Source organism: Manacus candei, unplaced genomic scaffold (genome assembly GCF_025592945.1).
Source record: "Manacus candei isolate 608988 ecotype Guabito, Panama unplaced genomic scaffold, ASM2559294v1 h1tg000056l, whole genome shotgun sequence".
Lineage (NCBI taxonomy): Eukaryota > Metazoa > Chordata > Aves > Passeriformes > Pipridae > Manacus > Manacus candei.
This window is the reverse complement of record NW_026138104.1, coordinates 2,614,197-2,637,408: the sequence shown is the minus strand read 5'-3', so window position 1 is coordinate 2,637,408 and position 23,212 is coordinate 2,614,197. Positions and strand designations below refer to the sequence as shown.

General features: G+C 37.6%; 1 protein-coding gene across 1 annotated transcript in view; it reads left to right on the top strand.

The window, feature by feature from the left end:
• ZNF804B (zinc finger protein 804B) overlaps positions 1–22,639 on the top strand; it is a 36,609-nt gene extending 13,970 nt beyond the window's left edge. Inside the window, exons 3-4 of the mRNA XM_051802118.1 lie at positions 10,956–11,086; positions 15,237–22,639. Coding sequence (XP_051658078.1) covers positions 10,956–11,086; positions 15,237–18,927 — 3,822 coding nt within the window. The 3' untranslated portion in view covers positions 18,928–22,639. The remainder of the gene's footprint in view (positions 1–10,955; positions 11,087–15,236) is intronic.
• Positions 22,640–23,212: the final 573 nt, after the last annotated feature.

Below are 23,212 nucleotides of genomic sequence, written 5' to 3'. Positions count from 1 at the left end.
CAATTGTCCTATTTCTCCTTGTCTCCAGAACAATTTCCAGTATTGGTTTAACTCACCTAGTCCAAAGAATATGAAACCACTATGAGCATATTGTATGTGTGTTGGTGCGTATTTTAAGAGGCTTGTTTTTCCACTTGACACATTTCAGTTGCAATTCCACAATTTAAAAGTTTTAATAGTTTTCTAGAAACTGCTCCCTGAAAAGGGAGAAATGAACATGATGTAATTTTATAATGCTGTAAACAGACTTCTAATTTTTCATGTGGACATGGGCATGTTGAATATTCTAAATCTGATCTATCACTCACTGTTTCTGAAATACTTTATGTCACTTCTCAAATTCTTTCCTGTCACTTGACACAAAGAACCTTTTAAACAAGCTTTACTCTACTACTACTCCCAGGAAATTAAAGATCAACTTCAAATTTTCAAATGCGTGTTCATAGCAACACTTGATACAAGAATGAATACAAACTAACATGATCTGGAACATGGCTAAGAGGGTAACATTAAATGTTGCCTCCCACAACTCCAAAACGTATGAGTGGAAAAGAGGAGTAGCAAGGGATTGCTCTTATAAAATTGCATCATGTTCACTTCTCCCTTTTCAAGGAGCAGTTTCTAGAAAACTATTAAAACTTTTAAATTGCGGAATCGCAACTGAAGTGTGTCAAGTTGTAGCTCTGTGATATGTTACACACCTGTGGGCTGAACTGCATATCTTGACCTTGCACTTACTTTTAGCTCCCCCTCTTAGTAAAAGCCTCAAGAACTGCAGGTTGCAACAGCAGTAAGTTCAAGGGGTCAAAATACAAATTACCGGTGGCAAATAAATAATATTTTAAGCATGTGGCAATAAAAAGTGAGCTAGATAGGACTAAAATACCTTTGTCTTTATAAATTGGAAAATTAGGTCATCTTTCACTCTTCACAGTTTGGTCATCTTTTTTCCATGACACAATGAATTTGCTTAGGAAGCACATTATTGCTTTTGTTATTTCAGGAGGAAATGCTGCCTAACTGAGGAGAGAGATGAATAAACCAAATAGAGGGAAGAAAGGACACTAACATCAAAGGAGACAACACATTATAATAATGCAAGAAAAAAACTGGAGAATAATTAAATAAAATAAAAAAAATAATGAAAATAACCTTTTTAAAAATCAGTAAAATTTACTGAGATGTGTTCTCAGAGGATTGTCTCTGATAATCAAAGGCTAAACCAGGTTATTGCAGGAGTGAATTATTCTGGGGGGAAAAAAAAGTGACATCTGCTCATCTTTTCCTGTAAATAAACCAAAGACTGGAACATAAACTGCTACTCCAATCCCATGCATGCAGAAATTAAAATTAACAGATCATCCATCCAAATTTGCTGCTTCTATGGGCCTCCTTTATGACAAGAATAGCACAAAAATACTTCGTCCACATATGGATCTCTAAAAAGCTGATCTTTAACCTATATGTTATTATTATAATGATGATCAACACATGGACATATGGAAAAGAAAAAAAGTCAAGTAACTGTATTTAGTAAATGCAAATAAAATATTTGCATATATTTGTATAAATAACGAACTGTAACATACACTTCTTTTAGGAATCTAGTTTCATAAAGGTCAATGAGCTTGACAAACAGGCTATGAGGAGGAAATGAAATGGAAAGATGTGAGAAAGACCTAAGAAATTTTAAAGAGCACTTAGCTGATCGTTTAAGAACCCAAATCCCAGAACTGAAAAAGACCAAATAGGTTATAAACACTAATCTTGTTTAGAAGGAAAGTCAATTCTCTCTGGCTTAAATTCATAATAAAGGGGAAAAAGGAAAAATGAATGGTAAATACTATAAATCACAAGTGAAGAAATTGGAAAAGAAGTGATGAAGGAAGTAAAAAGGTCGAGGTGAGGGCGAGAAAGTTTCTGAAAGTATATTGAGGACATAAAGTATCTTCTGCTCCAAATTGAAATTATTTACTTGTTAGCAGTGATATAAAAAATACTATTCAACACAAATTTCTGTTCTATACTTAGGACAAAGCCAGATGACTTAGTCACATCTATAATGGTTATGATAATTGTAAAGTACCACTCTACCAATACTTTAGAAGGATCTTTAGCAACACAATCTAGAGCTAAAGATTTTTGTCTCAGCTGGTTCAGGTGACTGGCATTTAAGTGATGGCCATAAACTTTCCTAATAATTAATGTTGATTTTTAATGGGCCTCGGAGCACTAGATGAAGAAGCATCAAGCTAGACGATGCCATGCTAGGATTTAGAAAGAATAAACGAGAAAATCTGTCATTCTGACATTAGTACCAGGGAAAATACTGGCATGACGGATACAGGACTCCGTAAAATATTGAGCAATGATAATGTAATAAATTTCATTTAATGTGGATTATATAAAATAGCTCTTGTCAAAGTAACTCAATTTCATCAATTTATCTGGATGTCCTCCGTCTTGTGTTATCAAAAAGTTTTGATCAGATGATTACAAAATTCCTTTGTGGCCTTTTCTGATTGACCAAAACTGCAAGGAAATGTAATTTATTAAACCTACTTTAATTCGAGCAGGCATTTTGTTTTAATGTTGCTGCTAGATTCCTGGCTACCGTTAGCTGTTGTTCCCTCAGCGCTATCATAATTATCAAGAATCAACCAATTATACAGGTAAATCAAATTTAGACTTTATTCAGGTGTCTGGCATCTTTCTTTCAATGGGTGTACAGAAAGTTAGAGGTGATAACTAAGCATATACATGTAAGTGTTGATTCAGCCTCCTCCCTTCTCTTTCCAGAATTCACTCCATCTCGGCCTTCATTTATTTATTTGTAAAATGATATCTTGGTAAAGGTGAAGTTTCATAAGAAGTCTAAATCTGTCTATGTAAAATCTATGTCTGAACATTTCTACTATCATTTTTGTTACTCTGAAAGTGTGCTGCCAGTATTGAAGAAAGTTTGAAGCCAGGTTTTGGACTCACCTGTAGAATTCTGGGATAGTTCAGACTTGCTCTTTTCATTAAAATGGAGGTGATTTTGTATTCTGCCTGCTACAGTTAGAAGAAATCAAAACAAAGTGGTGAGATGGGCTTTAAAAATACGTGGAAAAGTCTTAAATATTTTTAAAATAAGATTACAAAAAGTACTGAAAGTTTTGAAAGGAGCTAGTCTTGCACAGGATCTATAATACCAGTTTCTTCTCTTTTAGTGGCTTAAATAAGAAGGAAAAAGAAATAAAATATATGAGGTGATGTTTTTGATCTAAAGAAGAGCCCAACACCCTGACGAGTGAGGTAATATAAGAACATAAAGTGAAGATACAGTCGCTGCCCCAAGGTTTTTATCATTCAAATGTGTTGCTTTTACTTAGTAAATTGCTCTGTGTTCCAAAGTGTCACCAAACACATCTAATCAAACGACACAGTGTGCAGCCAGCTTGTTGGAACATATGACAATAAGTTTGTCAAAACTGATAGAAACATAGGTGGTCAAATGAGGCATATGTTGCGATAGCTCAGGCCTTCAGAGGAGTTTCTGTCACAAAGTGCACATTCTGTCCTCTCCACTATGGAAATGGCCTACACAAAATACAGCTGATTGAACTTTGTTTGGTGGATTCTCATGAGCAGCGCAAATGGATCTTTCAAAATGGAAAATATCCACAAATGGATACTTTTATCCAGCAATGGATGAGATCGGTTTAATTAGCAGGAATATTTGCAGATCTGGTTGAACAGTAAGAGGTACCAACAGAAAAGGCACAGATAAGCACAAGTAGGTCTTGATGCTTTTTGGCATGAAGACCCATTGCACTAGATCAGACCATCTTTCTATACAGACACAGCAGGAGTTTCTCTGAAGACATGCAAAAACAAGCCCACCAAAGAGCCACATGTAAGTTATCCTTCTGGTTAGATCCACAGTCAGCATCTCATTCACTTTTAGATGGATTCTGTAGTGCATGTCTGAGGACTGACTTTTCCTCTCTCCTACTATCATCTCATTCCCTGATCCAATCACACCAGGATATTATCTTTCCATCTTCTCATTTACTTCCACTAACAATATTGAATCTGTTATTGCTGACTACAATATGAACTACTCTAACAAGTGATTACTAGCACACACTTCAAAGTGATCTATAGTTATTTATGGGTAAAACATATGAAAATTTATCAGCTAGTTTTTGAGCTTCATATCTCATTGTTAATTCCTGTATGTAATACTCTTTCCAAATTATTTTTAGGATTTTATTTACCCTAGTAAGAGCAAATTCCTTCATTGCTGTTTCCTAACTTTTGCTTAGCAAGCTAGTACTGTAAGCTTTAGACATAAAGTTTAATTATGTTCTCTAGTGACTATCATTCTTATTTGATGGTTTGCACTGTGAAATCATTTTACCAATAATGCATTTGGTTCCAATGTTAGGGTTACAGGCAAGAGAATAATTACTGAAATTAATGTTCCTTTTTACCTCATTTAACCCTTCTATGGTGAATTTGGTTAGAACTTAATTAAGGAGCTTTTCAGCTAAGTGGAAATAAATCCTTAAAGCCAATCAGGCACTCAAACACTCACATTAGTTCAAGGACTTAGATTCAAACAAGGCTCTCTAAATATGACAGGAGACATATACCTAATGTGGTACATATATTTTTACCTGGGGCTGGAATATATTACAGAATGATGAGTATTTTGGAGGGTGCATTGTGAATTATATTCCAGGATAAAAATAGTTTAAATGTAATGAGAAAAAAAAAATCATTTAATTCGTACTAACCTGATCTTTTATAACTTAATGATTAGAATTTTTTTCCCAAAGATGCCTTCTATTTACATCAATGCAGTACAAGAAGAGGATTTGCTTCTCAGTATACTTACAATAAGAGTACTTTGTCCCAAAATCTAAAGCAGTAATACTGAGAACCCCTGTCAGATCTATGTAATGGGATGAACATAGCCCCTGGCAGAATGCTCAAAAGAAGTAGTGCTGTGTTCCTAAGGTCCTCAAATTGAGAGACAGTGAATGAGAGAGCAATATAGATAAAATAGTCCAGAGACCCCCTGAAGATTGAAGGGTGGTAAATCTGGCAGACAAATTCAGATTAGGGAAACTTTCTCTGTATTCTTGTCAATGACTCATAAAAAATATAGATGTCTTCCTCAAGTTTCTTTTTATTACATGTGCTGAAAGTAAACTATTTCAAACTCCTCTTTTATGCAGTCAATAGACAGGAATATTATCTGTAGGGATGAAAATGTACCAATAGCACCAACTTCCTCTGTCTATCAAAAGTGAGTGTGAGAGACAGAACCATACAATAGTTTGGCTTGGAAGGGACCTTTAAAGGCCATCTAGTTTTAACCCCCTGCAACGAGCAGGAGCATCTTCAACCAATTCATGTTGCTCAGAGCCCTATCCAACCTGACTTTGGATGTTACTGGGGATGGGGCATCCACCACTTCTCTTGGCAACCTGTTTCAGTGTTTCTTCACCCTCATCATAAAAAATTTCTTCCTTGTATCTAGTCTAAATCTAGCTTTTTTTAGTGTAAAACCATTACCCCTTATTCTATCACAACAGACCCTGATAAAAAGTTTGTCCCCATCTTTCTTATAAGCCCCTTTTAAGTACTGAAAGGCTTAATGTCTTTCAAGACCCTTCTCTTCTACAGATTGAACAACTTCAATTCTCTCAGCCTTTCTGCATAGAAGTGTTCATTCCTTCAGTTCATCTTCATGATCCACCTCCGGACCTGCTCCAATAGGTCCATGTCTTTCCTATGCTGAGTAGCCTGGAGCTGGATGCAGCACTCTAGGTAGGGTCTCACCAGGGCGGAGTAGAGGGGAAGAATCCCCTCCCTTGACCTGCTGACCATGCTGCTGGTGATGTTCCCCTAATCCCCATCATGCTGTCCATCCACTCGAGATGTGTGAGAGAAGTTAAGAGATTGACAGTTAAGACTGAAACAAAACAGTTTTTGAGTAGCTCAGCCTTCTCCTCATCTGTTGTCACCAGTTCTCTACTCTTGCTCATCATAGGCAGTATGCTTTGTTTAACTTCCCTTTTTTTGGCTGGCATTCCTGTAGAAGCCCATCTTATTATTCTTTCCATCCTTTGGCAAGATCAGCTCCAGCTGCACCTTGACCTTCCTGACCCATCCTTACATAACTAAGCAGCATCACTATACTCTTCCCAGAATACCTGTCCCTTCTTTCACTACTTGTGCATTTCCTTCTTGCCCTCAATTTGACCAGCAGGTCTTGACTCAGCCATGCTAGTCTCCTTTCATCTTATGCCAAGGAGTTGAGACCTCTTATGCTCTATAGAAAACTTCCTTAAAGATCTACCAGACTGGTTTTCCTCCCTTGTCCCGAGGGCAGTTTCCCAGGGGTGCCTATTGAATAAATCTTTGAAGATCTGGAATTTTGATGTCCTAAAATTTAGGGTCTTGACTTTGCTCTTCACCTGACCCATAACCCTCAGGACTGCAAACTCCACCAGCACATGATCATAGGATGCCTCCAATCTAGATGCCACCAATTACTCATTTGTGTTGGTGACCATCAGGTCCAGTATCAAATCCACTCTGGTAGAGCTACCTATTACCTGGCTTAAGAAGATATCATCCATGTCCAGCACACTATGCTACTTTTCCAGCAGATGTAGAGGTGGTTGAAGTCCCCCAGGAGGACAAGAGCCTCCTGGAGAGAACACAGTCACTCCTATAGCTGTAGTAAGAAGACTTCACCAATAAGCTCCCCTTGATCAGGTGGCCTGGTAGTAGATACCGACCACAAGGTTGCCTTTGTTGCCTTGATCTCTAATTCTTACCCATATGCTTTGAGTCTGGTTGTGGCTATTGTTCAGAGACGACCCTACACACTCTCTATTTCTTGACGCAGACACAAACCTTCTACCCCTCCTTTCTTGCCTGTCCCTTCTAAACATACTGTAGCCATTAATACTCCACTGAACTCCAGTCATGGGATTCTTTCCACCAGGTTGCAACTAGGCCATGTCATTCTAGTAGTACAGTGGCTTCCAGCTCCTCCTGTTTGTTGCCTATGCTGTGTGCATTGGTGTAAAGGCACCTCAGCTGGGCTGTCAGGTGTGTCTCCTTCTTAGAGGAACACCCCTTAGTTGATTAGGTTCCCAAAATGCTTATTTCTTTCCAGCAGTTGCAAAGAAAGGCATCCAAATTTGATCAGATGAACAGCAATCCAGACAAACATTCACCTGCACAGGGAGGAATAAAAATCAGTATCATAACTCTGGAAAGGAAAATGAAGTCATTACTGCAAATGCATCAGGCAGTGAGTATCCTTCAGGTGCTCATAGGTCAGTGTAAAGCAAGTACTGGCCCCAGTAAAGTGACAATTAAAAAAATCCAAACAACCCAACATTAAGAATGGGCAGAAATTGCTAAATTACAGGTATTTGACCACTGTTACTTCATGTCTAGCAGAAGCAGGTAGTGGAGATGAAGCTTCATTAACTCATTTGAATCTCCTGTTGATTCATACCAGAGTCCAAGAGGAAAAGCATAGATTTAGCAGTTTTTGACTGTCTTAGACAGAGGAACCAGTGTGACTCAGATCTGGTTCTACAAGTAAATCTTTGCATGAAAATGAATATTATTTTGTAGTCTTTTAATCCTCTCTGTGGGTGGATGGGTTACTTTTAGATATAGCAACATCCACACACTTGTGCACACAAAAAAGGGAGAAAGAATAGAACATGAGTCTAAAAAACAAATATAACTCCAGGACAATAATATTTGCAGCTGATGAAGGACAGAACAGAAGAATGCTATTAAATAAATCATAATTTATTACATGTGCCTGCATTTGGATGCCCAGTTAAGTACCTAATTACAGGAAAAAATGCAATTGCCATGTAAAGCAATGTTAATTTTCAAGCACACCTGCTGAGCTTGGGGTTGTCATTCAGGTACCTGCTCAGTTGCATGCTGTTGTGCACCATCTGCAGAAAATATTTGTGTGCCTGTCAGAAGTCTAGCACAGGTTATTAGTGAAGAAAGCCAGGGGTTTGCAGGTTCAGCAGGAGTCCCATGATCTATCCAACATAGCTGACAAATTTCATTACAATTCTTAACTGGAGCTCTGGCAGTGCAGCTTTGTTTTATTTTGCTGAGGGGATGTGCAGGGAGAACTCTTTCTCTGTTCAGACTGCAGATGCTTTTGATTTCTTGGATTTCAGCTCCAGTTGATGAGTTCTCTACTATGCTTACCTGCTTTTTTTATTCTTTTCTCTACTTCTTTGACACATACTGTATGCCATTAGAGAGCAAAAAGTACTGCTAGAACTTCTATTCTTAGCGTTGGTCCATTTGCTTTTTTGATTATCATCCTAACTGCCAAAGAAATGAAATGGCATTGCTTTGCAGTACCTGCACTCCATAGTACTCACTTTCACACTGTTCTTTGTTTCCTTGACAGGTAGAAACTGTTTCTGCTTTTCCCCGTGAGTGCTTTAGATGTGACGCTGAACAGCTCACGATGACAGCTAAAACACAGCAAGCGGCCCTAAAGGGCATTTCTCAAATGTGTTTCTTTGCCCTGTTTCTTTGCCCTTACTTCACATTGGACATGTTAATAAGGCTTAAGACTACCTGTGTTTTGCTTACTTATCTTTACAGCTTAAATATCTCTACACTCTTGTAAATATTACCTAGCTGATAGAATATGCGGATTTGTTTCTGAGAAGATGGTCTGATTTCTTTTACAGCTTTGGCTTTGATATATTATTTAAAAAGCTTCTTTCTTGAACCAAAAGTAACACTGTCTTACATATTTATCCATTTTACTGTAAATTGCAGACAATGAGGTTGAGGGAATGGAGCATTATGTGACTGGCCTGGCAAGTGACAAGCGAGGGAGGGCACATAAAGGGAGAGGTAAAGGCCAAAAATATGGTAGAGTGAACATTTCTTTCTAAGCAACTGAAGCCTAAGAGCTTTAAAAAGGACTTTGCAGCTGTCCTGTTTTAGAGTCTACTTCAATGAAATACTAGATGTTGAAACATCGAGGTGGTTCAGAGCCAGCTCGTAAGCTCCTTGGGCAGCTGATACAGGAACAGCTCAGCTCTCCCTGTTTCCAGATCAGTGCTCAGAGTCACATGCCTTGGGGTCTACAGGGCTGAAAGCAAACAAGAAATTTCTGATCTTAGTCTCCCAGAATCTACTTTTCTCTCACAGGTGTTATCTGACTTTTTAAAAAATCTCATACTTATGGGGCAGCTGATGTGACAGTGGTGGGAGATATCCACTACAGCTTTCCAGCACTCTTCATGGAACAAACTCACAGACCCTGAATGGCCTATTTCCACCAAATGTTTTTCCATGACTGTGTCATATTGTGTCATTGCCACTAACTGGATTATTTCATTTTAGCTGGAGAAAAAAGAAGCTGTCATCTCTTTAGATTGTATAAAACAACCACGTAATATTTTTTACATATTCACTTTGTCTTAATCTACTGACAAAAGCTAGACCTCTCTCCAGAAAGCAGTTCTCTCATGGGTTTATCATTTTCTTGACCACTACAAGTTGAGGACTCTCTGCCTTCAGCCCTGTTTCTCCAACACAGGTGCTTGTTGGTCTGTGTAGAGCTCTGTGCCATAACTAAACTGCTCCCCATACCTGAGCTGCAGAAAGTAGTATTTGCTGTTACAATACTTGGTCAGCCTCCAATTTATCCTACTGATGCACTTTTGGCCATGCTACAGGGAAACAACAGCATGAGGTGCTTAGGTGCTGGTGGACAGTCAAGTAGGCATAGACACAGATAGGTGAGCAGCAGCTTAAAATGACTGTGATATCATAACCTTTCTGCAAGTCTACTTTGCAAAAATTACTCTCAGGGCTCCGTGGAAAACTTAGCATTTCCTGGTGTTGATTCTGTAGTTCTAAAGTTCACTGATGAGCACAGGGCTGCCTCTGGACCAAGGGCCAAGGGGATGCAGCAATTTAGTTCTCAGTCCTGGTCTTCAAGGTTTCCAGTTTGGGCATCTGACTGAATACACTGGAGCTCCCTCACAGCTTGTAAACCTTCCTTGCACAAACACCACAGCACTGGAGAGGTGGTGAAGGGGGGAAGGCATTTCTGTCGTAGAATATGGAAGCATGGATTTGAACTGGAAAGATGTAAGATTAGACATGATCTGCTGACTCCTAGAGGGCACAATGAATTCAGAGGCAAGATAGCACCGCTGTTTTTGCAGAGGATGCTTTTGACACTTTTTGGCATGTGTTTTCTCCTCCTCCACTTTCCTTATGCTATCAGCAGTGCAAAGCCAGGTAATAAAAAAATATAATAAAGGCAAAGAATTCTACTCTCTCCAACAGTAATTACCTGATTTATAGAGGTTTAAAGATATTAAAAAAAGTGTGAAAATAACCACAAAAGAGTTTCCTGAGCAAATATTTCAGACAGTAGTCCTCTCCTTCAAAAAAAAAAAAAAACCAACAACCAATCTTAAAATCTATCAAACCAACAGAGAAGCCCACACATATACATGCATACATGTGCAAGTAGAGATCTACAAAATATGTTACACAGAGGAGCTTAGCCTTATTCCAGTATATGCCTATCTGTTACATTCCAACAGAATTAATTAGATAGGAAAATGTTGACCTCATTAAATGGAGTCTAGTTTTGTGCCTGTATTTGTATACAACAGAAGATTTGTGTATTCATAGGAAGCAAAAAAGCTGTCATTCATATGTATGCATATATCAGCTAAAAAACAGTGGTCAAATCATGTTGTTTTGTTAGGCAAAAATAGTATTTTCAATCTCTTCTTACTATTATTTTAAGTATCTTTTTACTATCCATTTGCATACCAACTTCACAAAAAGCAAATAAATTAAGAGGAACTGTATCTGCTGTGTACATATTTAATCTCGTTTATGTTCTTTTCACAAAGAGATTGAAAGATTTGAAACAAAGAGAATTTGCTCGAAATGTGGCTTCAAAGTCATGGAAAGATGAGAAGAAACAGGAAAAAGCACTCAAGCGACTCCACCAGCTTGCAGAGTTACGGAAGCAGTCAGAATGGCAAGTATTTAAAAATCTTACTAGGTTTTAATGCCCTCTTCCCTCAGTCCCAGAAGAAATCTTAATATTTTTACTCCTACACAATGTAATGTACAGAGATTGTGTATAGCGTAACCTGTTTTCAGCTGTCCTCAACTCCAAATGTTCCTGTTCTGCAAACCATAAAATTGAAAGCCCTGAATTAATTACATGCTGTTTGAAAGTTTGTCATTTTCTCTCCTGTAGCTAGTTATTCTCATGTCTTCTAAATTGAGTGTTTTGAAGATGCTTTTATAATATCATCATTTTACCTTATCCAAACTGATCTGAAGAGATTAATATGACTGTCTTAGCATTTGACACTAAGTGAACAGGAGAGGAAAAACTCTTTGTGAATAATTTTTCCTATTTTTAGGGTGCTGGGATTATTCTCAGAGTTTCTCTGTAGAGTAATGAAAAGCATCATTATGTGAATGAAAAACAAGTAATTAACTGAGTTAAGTTTATCTAATACTGTTAGCTCTATTGAAGAATATCGAGATACAGGACAAAGATTGCACTAATAAACCTTTAAATTTGAGAAATCTCCTTTGTTTAATGACACTGAGGGCTTCAGATTGCCACCAGACCAGTTGTTTATGTTAATCTATGACCATAATGAGTTAATCAGATAATTAACTGACATTCTTTTAAATTCATATCAAGATTACTTTACCCTGGAAATAATAGCATTCAGAGTTTATTATACATTCATTTTGGCCTATGTAATTGCTTTTGAGCAATCTGCTGAAATATAACAGTTTAGTGCTAATATATCACTTTTATGGTTGCAACTCCATTTTCATACAAATCTGTTGAAACAAATGTAACTGCCTGTGGGAAGATTCCTTTATGCCCACATACCTGAAGATGTAGTCTCAGATAGACCAATGAGGTCAGTAATAATAGGAAAGCCAGAGTGAAACTGTGAGGGAAAAAGCATGTTTGCTTTTAGAGAGAGCCAAGACTCCATAATCCTTTACAAAGAGCCTGGAAAGACAAAGCTTGCTCTTTGTGATCATGAATAGGTGCAGGGGTGGCTGAGAGCTGTGATTTTGGCAGAGGAGTAGCATTCCCTGTTGCTCAGGAAAGACAGAGTCAGCCTTTCTAAGGAAAGTCTACATACACATACAATTGTTATTGTCCCTGAGTATTGTGTCTCAGGTTCCAACACAATTCCTTGAAACAAGCCAGTACAATTTGACAACAGAATTACTATGAATCTTGTGCACAGAAACATTTTATTTTGCTATTCCAAGGAGGCTTTTAAAAGGATCTCTTTATACACCTTCTCCAAGAGATTATTTCTTCTTGATGTACAAATAGGGGTGAATTTGTATCTCCTGATGCCAAATTTGTGGCAAATGCAAATATATGCTCTGAAATTCATACATATTCTCATACTCTGAGTTGATGCTACTTCAGAGAGTCTTTCTGTCTTTCCCATTGCTGAATATCAATGTGTTTTTATAGCATTTATAAAACATGCTAGCCAATTATAGATAGCTGTTATGCAGATCTAGGAGTTCTAATGTATTTACATTTATTTAAAAAATTTCCTAATCTTTAATCAAACTCTTTACTTAATCTAGTTCCTAATTTTTTTCTTGTTAGTGTACTGTAGTGCTGCATTGATACCAAATGTAGATAATTAGTCTAATGAAATGCGTGTTTAAATTATATCTTGGAAAAACACTTTTATGGTGGCTATATATGTCTTATCTCTAATGGAAAACGACAACAGTCATTCCAATCTCAGTTAATCATCTATTTCAAGAAATCAGTGATTTACCATGTTTGCTAAGGCCCTCTTAGATAGGTTGCACTTTTTTTTTTTTTTAATTACAAAAATACTAAACCACAGATTTCAAATCTGAGATATTTTCGGAAGAGGAATAATGTAATTAATAAAAGTAGAACACAGAAAGAGAAAATATGGCAAAGTAAATCAAATCATTGTTGATAATAAGACCAATGAAGTGGTGATTAATATTGATGGAAATCTACCTGTGTCCTTTTTTCCCCACCAATGTTTGCTGATAGTTTTAACATTAATAACTCTTTGAATATTTTGCAAAGTCATTGATTGTGGAATAATATAAAGATAAAATAAAAATCTACTCTTAAAAAAGTCATATAAACACACTTCTCCCTAAGCAAGCAGAATGTTTCTCTTTCTCTTCCAGAGTTTGATTTTGCAGATGCTCCAGGTGGAAGTATCTCACTTTGAACACAGCACAATTTCTTTTGCAGTGGCCTCTCATAAACCCAAGACTTACCACAGATCAGATTCCCCTTAATATAATTTCAGAGTAAAACCAGTGTTTGTTCTGGATGTACATGGGCATAACTCTGAAAAAGAGCATTCACATGCTGACTTCAAAATGTATAATTTTCTGTATGTAAAGATCACCTTGCCCATATAAAAGCCCAAGCTAATTGAGGATTTAGTCCTTTGTTTTTTTCAAAAAATTGTGTTACAATAGTGTAGGGTGGTATGTGTATGTTTGTGTGTGCTGTAATCTATGAAGAACCACAAACCACACACTGTGACTACACTTACCTAAAGCAATATTTGGTGTTTTGCTCTAAATTTTTGTTAAAAGTTCCACTCTTACTTTTATAGCGTTGATGAATTTATAAACTGTTTAACATATCAAGTTCTGAAACCACCTAAATTAAAGGTAGTATAAGATCTTTCTGCTGCGTAGAGGTGGCTATTATGCTTTGAAAGTACTAGAGTTTCTCATTTTAATATTAAATTCTAAGCTTTGGCATAGGCTGCACATGCTTTGGAGCTGGTTGTGAGATGCTGAGTCTTCTAGACTTGGGAGGCAGCAAAGTGGAAGTTACCTGGAGTGTTTACTAAGCAGAACTCTGTTCTGGATTCTGCATTTAGCTCAACGTGGATGTGGTAAAACAAAGAGCATTGCTTTCTGACTTTACTGAGGTTAAAATATATACCCTTATTTGGACATTACCATGAGAGAGTTCAGGTTTGCTTTTTGAGTGTTAAGGGCTACTGGGACAGTTAGGTAGGATTAATGGGAGGCATAAAAACAGCTACCCTGGTTTAGCCTCTGAAAATTATACACCTGCTCAAAATCATAAAGGAATAGACATACCTGTTCAAAAGCCTATGAGGGTCCTGAGGGCACTAACAAGCCTTAATGACCCTGACCACCCTCACCTGGGCCCCACTCACACCTGGGGGCTTAGAAAGCTCAGCCTTGGTCCTCCTTAGTCCGCCTTAGTCTCTCTGGGCTGGGTTGGAGGAGGATTGGTCTCCTTGGCCATATCCATGCTGGTGTCTGTCCCCAGCAGTCCTTTCTCTGGACCTCAACCCATGGGTTGGCTTCCTGGCTCAGCCTCAGCCCTCTCCAGTCACCATGGATCTGTCTGGTGTTCACTGGACCTGGCCCTGGCCCTAACCTATGGATTGTCTTTTTAATACAGCTCAAGATGTGCAGACAGGAACCTAAGGAAGATACCCCACACAGCAGCCAGTCTTTAATTTGCAGCTGATATGAGTCTGATATGGTGGTCTCTTGAGTTTAGAGGGTTGAATTTCTCCCAGTTATCTTAAGGATGTTGTAAGAGTTCTTCAGACTTGCTTATTCAGGGTGAGCCACAGGGAGTGGTTTTCATCTGTATCTAGTCACAGAAAAGTTCAGGATTTAAGTTAAATTGAGTACTGTCTACCTTTGAAAGACTTGGGGAAATCTGCATCATGAAAGGTAAAACATTGGAGGATTGAGGTCATAATACTTCAAGTTTTATCAAAAACTCACCAACTTTATTTTCCTTTGCTGACATCACATTCTGCTCTGAACTGGCAGAGGTCAAGGGGACTTGGACAACACTCCCAGGCACATGGTGGGATTGTCGGGATGTCCCATGCAGAGCCAGGAGCTGGACATGATGATCCTTGTGGGTCCCTTCCAGCTCAGCATATTTTATGATTTTATGATTCCATGACTAGACTGTGCATTTACCCTGTAGAAACTTAACTTTCGCTTGTAACAGCACGAGAGACACCCTCCTTCACCATACAGACGTTGTCAAATGCAAGCTCTGTCATAGCTTGGTTACTTAATACAGCTTTCTTTTTTCTTTATTTTTTACCTTACAGCATCACTGGGAGTGGACCATTGCTTAAAGCCCCCCGACTGGTCATGGAAAAGCAGCAGGGACCCCATGGCATTTTCCTGTATAAAGGTGGCAAATTCACAGCCAGTTCTCAAAGAACAATGATGAGTGAAGGACAAGGTTTCTCCAGAGCCATGCTAGAGAAACAGCAGCTTATTATAAGCAGGCATCATCCCCCTACTGAAAGACACCGTGCACTTGGAAATCAAGTCTCACAAATGTTCCCAGATAGCACCAATACCTCTCAAAGGGCAGGAGTGTCTTTCTCATTCTCTAAAAAGGTCCCTTTAAAGCTTGAGTCCTCAGCGTCAGTCTTCAGTGAGAACTCTGAAGAAGGAAATGATTGTAGTGAGTCTCCCAATCTTAAAAAAAAGCAAGCTATTGAGGCCTACCATTCTGGCACACTTTTGGAGGAACCCATGAAAGCAAGCTTGGATAAAGGGTCACCTATTACACAAGACCAAATAGATATGGATAACAACACATCAAGTCATGCAGCTCCAAAACCTAAAATAGTAAAGGAAAATGATAAAAGTAGTGATAGGGAATTAGAAGAAAAAGTCAGTGCTCATCCTTCATTTTCTAAAGTCAAAATACAGCTTTCAAATTTGGATTTTTCTGGTTCACGGAGAGAAACAGAGCAAGAGAGTAAACTGAATGAATCTGAGCAATTCTTAGAAACTCTCATTTCGCCTTCATGCCAGGCTAACAATTTTTGTATGCAGCTGAACACCTACAAGCACAGCAATGCCCACCTGCCTAACCAGTTATCCGAACTCCCATCCCAGTCGGCGCCTGAGCTGGCACATTCAAGCAACATTAATAACAGTCCTGGAGTGGTAAAAAGAGAAAGATCTTTGGAGATTTCAGAAATCACAAATGAAAATATGGAAACATGTCCAAAGGAGGCCATGGTTAAAGGATTTAAGCCCCAGACGTTGCCTTTCCTCCATGTATTGAGCAAAGATGGCACCACTGCTCTGCAGTGGCCCACAGAATTACTTTTGTTTACAAAAACTGAGCCCTGTATTTCATATGGCTGTAATCCATTGTATTTTGACTTCAGACTCTCTTTAAATCACAGAAATGGTAAACAGCATGAAACAAACAAAGCAAGTTGTAAAGAGCACTCTAAAAATAAGACTGCAGATGAAAATGAACCCTCAGGTTTAATAAAACACAAACAAATGTCAAATGTACAAGATAATCAGTTGTTGAAACCAAAGAAGATGAAAGGTTCCCTAAATCCAAGAAAGGCCAAGCAAAAAGCTGAGTCAGACATAGTGAAAGAAATGAACAAAAATGGTCAAAAATGCATTGCAGATTATTTGAATGAAAATATACCCAAAGTGCCTGCTTACCTTGATGTGTCACAAAAGGATAATTTGACAGAAAAAAGTCTTCATACAACAACACTGAGAAGACCTTTAAAGCACCTTTTTCATAGCTGTGAAAGAAAAAACCAGAAATTTAGAAATGAAAGCATTTCCTTTTCTGCTTTTATGTCTAGGATTAAAAAGTCTAAAGCTGCAAAATGTCATTTACTTTATTCTAAAGAAAAATGTGAAAACCAAGATGACTACAGATCCATTCAAGATGTGGCCAGCTGCAGCAGTGATATAAGTGACAGTGGAAAAGACTCTAGTGGAAGTTTCCTTAGTTGTAAATCCAGTTCAAACAGCAGGAATTCAGAGAATGAAGGATGTGGAAGTTACACAAGGTGTTGGAGGTTCCCATCTCCTCAGAAGTCCTCCTCTGGCAGACATTCCAGCTATTCTGACACTTCAGTTAGCAGTACAAGTAGCTGCATGAGTTACATGAGTCCCACATCAAAAAATCACAGCAGAAATTATTTGCTTTGTTGTTGTAAAAGAAGAAGCAAGACAGATGAAAGGCACAAATGTAAACACAGAAAGCACAAGTGTATTTTCACTTTGGATGATACAGATGAGGATTATCTGTGTCATAGTAGAAGTCACAGAACTAGAAACTGTACTCAGAGGGGCAAAATTAAATATCGAAAATGTTCAATACATGAAGTTTCACAACACAGAGACAGATCTAAACACAGCAGATGTAGACATCGGCATTTTGGCAAAGCTCATAGTAGGAGTAGAAGCTACCACAGATCCAAAAGTTGTTCCACTAGTGATTCAAGAAGCAGCGAAAGATCATCTAGTAGCAGAATCTCAAGAGGCGTCAGTTCAGGATCCTTCTCAAAAGAGACTGACAACTATGACAACAAAACAAAAGAGGATGCCAAAAGAGGTCCTAATGCTGAACCAGGAAAAGCTGAAACTGCACATTACAAATCTCTGAATGTGAATAGTCAGTCAAAAAACTTTGCCACCTGTTCTTCTGAAAACCTGGCAAAAGATATATGTGGAAAAAGGAAATCACTGACAGCCAAGTTACTTTTAGAAAGAGTGCAGTCTAAGAAAGCCCAGGAGCAAATGCACAATTCAGAGAGATTTTCAAACAGTGGTGGGGAAGAATTAAAGGATCGCTCGAAAAGTCACTTCGCTCTTCAGTTCTCATCATCGGTAGATGACATTGCAATGTTACCTTTGCCAGAGAAAGTGCTAAGCATAGGTAAAAATGACATGGGGCATAATGAAATCAGCTTGTTGGAAAACAGTGTGAAGAAAAACGACTTGGAAGCATCAGAGATAACTAATGTTGCTCTTTCACCTGGCACTGATTATGATCATTGTGTTTTTAAAGACGTAATTCAAATAGAAACAGGCTATCAGAGCCCAAGCATAAAAAGGAACACAGCAATAAAGGAACAACCCAATCTCTTCATTAGTGAAGTGCAACCCTTTATACAAAGCTGTGATCCATTACCAAATGATTTCCCTGGTGCTTTTCCCTCTAATAGATATTCTGTTGTTGCTAATTCAACAGAGACCAAAGAAGAACTACACGATATAAACATGGACTCCAGCGGGGCAGAAGGCAGTTCAGACTCTTTTTGTGACAATGCTATGCAGAAGTATGATGACACAGTAGATGACCTAGAAGTGTACAGTAAATCCACCTCCCCTCCTTTAACACAGCAGCCTATCACATTTTCACCAGAAGAAGTAGACAAATACAGGTTGCTGCAGCTGCAAGCTCAGCAGCATATGCAGAAACAACTTCTGGCAAAACATCTGAAAGTTTTGCCTGCCCCAGGACCAGCTGCCTTCTCTGCAACACCAGCAGTTCCTGCCTTCCCTGTTCAGCAGCACGCTACTGTCACTACCATCCACCACACACTGCTGCAACGCTTTGCTGTTTCAGCATCTGTGCATCCCCACGGCAGTCATCTTTCCCTGGCACCCCTCCACCCACTCTCTCAGGCACATTTTGCCCCCATATCACTTTCCCCATTAGCTCCAGCCTTCATTCCCACCCACCCTGCTTTGCTGACAGGACACCCATTACACTTGGTTTCCACCACACCCCTCCACCCTTCCCCACTGACCTTCCCTGCACTTCCACATGCTGCATATATCCCGGCCTTATTTACACCACACCTGAACACAGCCACAGCTTCTGCTATACATCCAAATCACTTAGTTCATCCGGTATTCCAAGGGCAAGAGCCCCATCACTATTCCTGCTCTAGCCAGACCCAACAGTTACCTACAACAAAAGAAGTTTTCAGTGTTTCTAGCTACTTAAACTAGCCCAAATGATTTCACTATGGCTCCAAACCAAATTTAAATAAAATAAAGCATTCAGTGTTCAATCACATGTCTGAGGGGAAATCTGTTGTTTTGCTGAGAGCACAATGGCAAAGATTTTAAAGTCCACAATCTGTCTGACAGTATATGAATGTTGATTTTATTCTTGTATCTCTGAGGGAAAGCTGCTTAAAAGCTTCTTTGTGATACTAGCACAAGAAGGATGGGGTGGCTAGTGTCATTCTACAGAATGTTTGAAAAGAATAGCCCAAAGTGAAGTCTATGACTCTCAGGAGGAATGGGACCACAGCACCCAGACACAATGGGATTGAGTATATCAACACGGATGAGGGATTTAAAGTAGCGCAATTTAAGGTAAAGCGCTCTTGAAACACCTCAAAGATTTGATTTTTCTGAGTGTATATATGAAACAGTCCAGTTCTTTGTTTGGTTGAGGTGTTTCTGAACAAAAAATAAGGTATCTGGGACCACCAGTCCCTGGGGCTGTCTCCTGGGTGAAATAAACTGGGGAGGCTCAGAGGGAGGGATGATGAGTTAACACTGGAAGAGAAGGGATCGCAACAGCATCTTGAAGATACTTTAGTGATTTCATCCCTGACATATGTTGCTTGGACAGTGCAAAAGGATTGCAGTCAGGCCACTGGTACATTACAAAAATATTCCCTTAGCATAGGGAGCTCTGTGCTGGCACAAGCAGGCTGCTGCTTTTCTTCCTGAACCAAGCATCCAAGAAGGCAGTAAAGCCAAGTTCTTTGGCATTACCTGTGTATGTATCATAGGGTATGTCAGGGGTGAGCTGCAGTAGCCCAGAATTGCCAACAACCAGTGCTGGCTTTGAACCTCAGAGGTCCTTGGCCAAAACTGCAACACTTCTTTCCTATCAAACAGAGCTCTGACACGTGGAAGAGTCTTTCCCAAAGAATGTGTAAATATCTTTCATCCCTTTCACAAACAACAGAAACAATTGGCTGGTCCTATAAATTCGTGCTGATACTCATAAAAATGCAGAAGTAAAATTCTGAGCAGCTCTCCAAAAACTGGTTGTCCAGGTTGCCTCAAAGAAAAACATGTCATAGTACTCAGCATTTAAAGGTATATTGAATCTAAACAAATATGTCAAGATTCTCGCATGGCTTCCCAAACTCTCAACAAGCAAATTGAAATTCTGAATCCACAATGTTTGAATGCATGTATCCAACCTTCAGAGTAATGTGTGGTTGAAATTGTTCATAATAACTGTGTATCTGGAAATAGGTGAGGACTTCAGCATCACTTTGAATGGCATAGTTTGACTATTTTATAATGCTTCTAACTCAACATGAGATTTGCAGCATGAAATTAAGTTCATAATTGTCATTAGACTGCAGGCATGCTTCCCAATATAATTGGACCATGAAGTATCCAACAGACAGTACCTGTTTGTTTGTATTAAAAACATTTGAAATAATTTCAATTCATTTGCAATAAGGTAATGCACAGTTAAAAATATATCTTTCAGAATCAACATAAAATACATTTTAAAAGTTTTGGAGGAATTTTATTTCATTATATTCAGCTATCTGAATCAACTGAGAAATCTAATTGCAGTTAAGTTGTGTATTTAAAATACAACAGGACCAATTTTCTTAGTCTTAATCAAACTGGATTGATCCATTGCAATAAAATGGAATTGTTTTAATTTCTAAAAGCAGCTGCTTCAGCAAAAACTGGTATTATGTCAAACTTTTCAAATGACTTTACAAGTTGCAACTGTTTGCTTTGTCTTTTCAAAGTTTGTATTTTTAAAGTAGCTTCGAATGCTTAATGTTTTAGACATTGAATAAAAACTATCAGAAAAAAAAATGGAGACTGAGCAGAAGCAAAACATTTTTGTGTTGAGGAATGTTGGTGAAACCAGCACTGTCAAACATATTTTAATTTGATTCCCAGCTTATTTATTAGTCTCATTAACCAAATGGATTTGTGCCACTTTGGAGTTACCTATCTGTATGTAAGTAGCATATAAATTATGTTTAATTTTCTGATTTTAATTGCAGGGAACTTCTTTAATCAAAATTATTACTTCAGAATTAAAAAGGTCAAAATTTTTCTTGGAAAAGATGTAAAATTAAATATTTCTACAGTTTAAAAATTCTTCCTTTTAATTTTGGCTAAAAATCTTCCCAAATTAAGATCTGAATTTACATATAATTTCTATGCTTCTGCAACTTTGTTTTCTGAGAATAAAACATATTTCACTGATTGTGATTTAACACCTCCGAAAATTATTATTTGCTTGGATGGAGATCACTCACTCAGTGGAACACTTGGAAACATTAGTCATAACTCTGTAGAAATATTGTGAAGTGGCCATCTACAGTAGCAGGTCAATCTGTGCCCTAGAAGAGGCTGACTAAGCTGCATAGCCATGACCACCAGTTCAGGGCTAATACCAGCCTAAAAGATGCATTTCCATCCCTACAAACTTTTGAATTTATGGGCCCAGTTTCATTTCTATTGAAGCAAACCCAACTGTTCTCATCGTATATAAGAGTTCATTTGTATCCTAAGTAGATAACGAAAAAAGAAAAGTATGGAACTAAGGAATGATGGGCTAATCTCATCTTTAATGTGTGTACACACATTTTGTATCCCTGCTTCTTACAGACAATGTTAATGCTGTAGAAATTTCTGTCTCAAAAAACCTAACCAATTGAAACTTAACCATATTCTACTACATGGATAATTTATGGAAAATAGATACATATCTTTCCCGTAACATATGCACAATACAATGGGATCCTAGAAGAAAAAAAATCATAGGATGTCGATGCATTATTGTATATACCAACACGGTAAGGCAAATAAATTGACAATGAAGATTAAATTTAATTCTTGGAACAATGAGAATTAGGATTTTGAGAGGTTTTGATGGGGAAAAAAAGAGAGATTAAGAACAGAAATAGCACAGTAGCAAAACAGTAATCGTTGACTACTGAACAAAGGAAATGTCCAATATCATTTTTAATACAAAGAAGAGATTTTCTTGGAGAAATGTAATAAAGCTATCAGCACAGCTGAAATTATATATTCTTTCTAATTGCTGCCATATTTGATTTTCATCAGTAATGTACTTTAAATATGTATCATTATAATTATTAAAATCATTATTGAGCCCAATGTATGGAGCCATGCTACAATTTTGATTTTATTCAAATAGATTTTTAAAAGAGTTACAGTATCCTCATGGCAGTGATATAGACACACTAAGTTAATAATCTGTTTTAGCTTGATTGTATGTTCTTGATACATACCCACACACTAAAATTCCCATTAAGAAATATTTCCTCAGTTACACCATGATAAATTTTTTCGTTGTTGCTGTTTGGGAGTTTTATTTGTAACTGAGGTACCTCTGGAATACATTCAAGCTGTATATTTGTTGTGCAGATTTGCATAAAAATGCCATTTGATCAGATTGATTTTAAAAGTGTCAAGTTTATATTTAAAACTGGATAATACTCTGGCTAGTATAATATGTAAACTAGTAATTTTGTTTTGTATTCTCTGTATAAAGTGTTTTATATTATACAGTAGCTAAGTGAATTGCACTATTGTACATGCAATGCGACTTTTTTTTTAGCTTATTCAAGGAATCCCTGGGAATGTAGTTTAATGCAATAATATTTTTTTTCAATAAAAAGGCTTACTGGTATAAAGAGTGTCAGTCATGTATTTTTAATGTAAAGCATACCAAAAGGCAGCAACATAATAAAATGCAGAATGATGCAAACATATTCTGTATTTTAATCTGCAGAACTGAAATACATTTAATTCATTCCTGTGGCTATAATCCTGAAATTTCTTAGAATGTTTCCTAAAGATTTTAGTATGTGTTAAAAAAGTGGGTTGTTTAAATGGAACTGAAAATAAATATTCCTTTAAAAAAATTATTCTATCTATGTGGTTTTTCCATGTACTTTTAGTGAATAAACATCCTCCTGGATATTTTTATGCACTGATAAGTTGATTTAGAATTTCACCTATAACTCATCAGGTTGCCCAAATAATGTCTCTGAGCTATGATTCTTAATGCTTGTATAGTAGGACCTTGGGTAAAGAAGCTAACAGTAGGATCAACAAATGCATCATTTATTCGCCCTTCAATCATACTTTAAAACTTTACATAGTTGTGATAAGTATCACTTTATCCCATGTTTTCTCTTTTACGTTGTATTTTTCCAGTTTATTTATTGTGTCCTTTTCCATCTGTCTTTCATCTTTATTG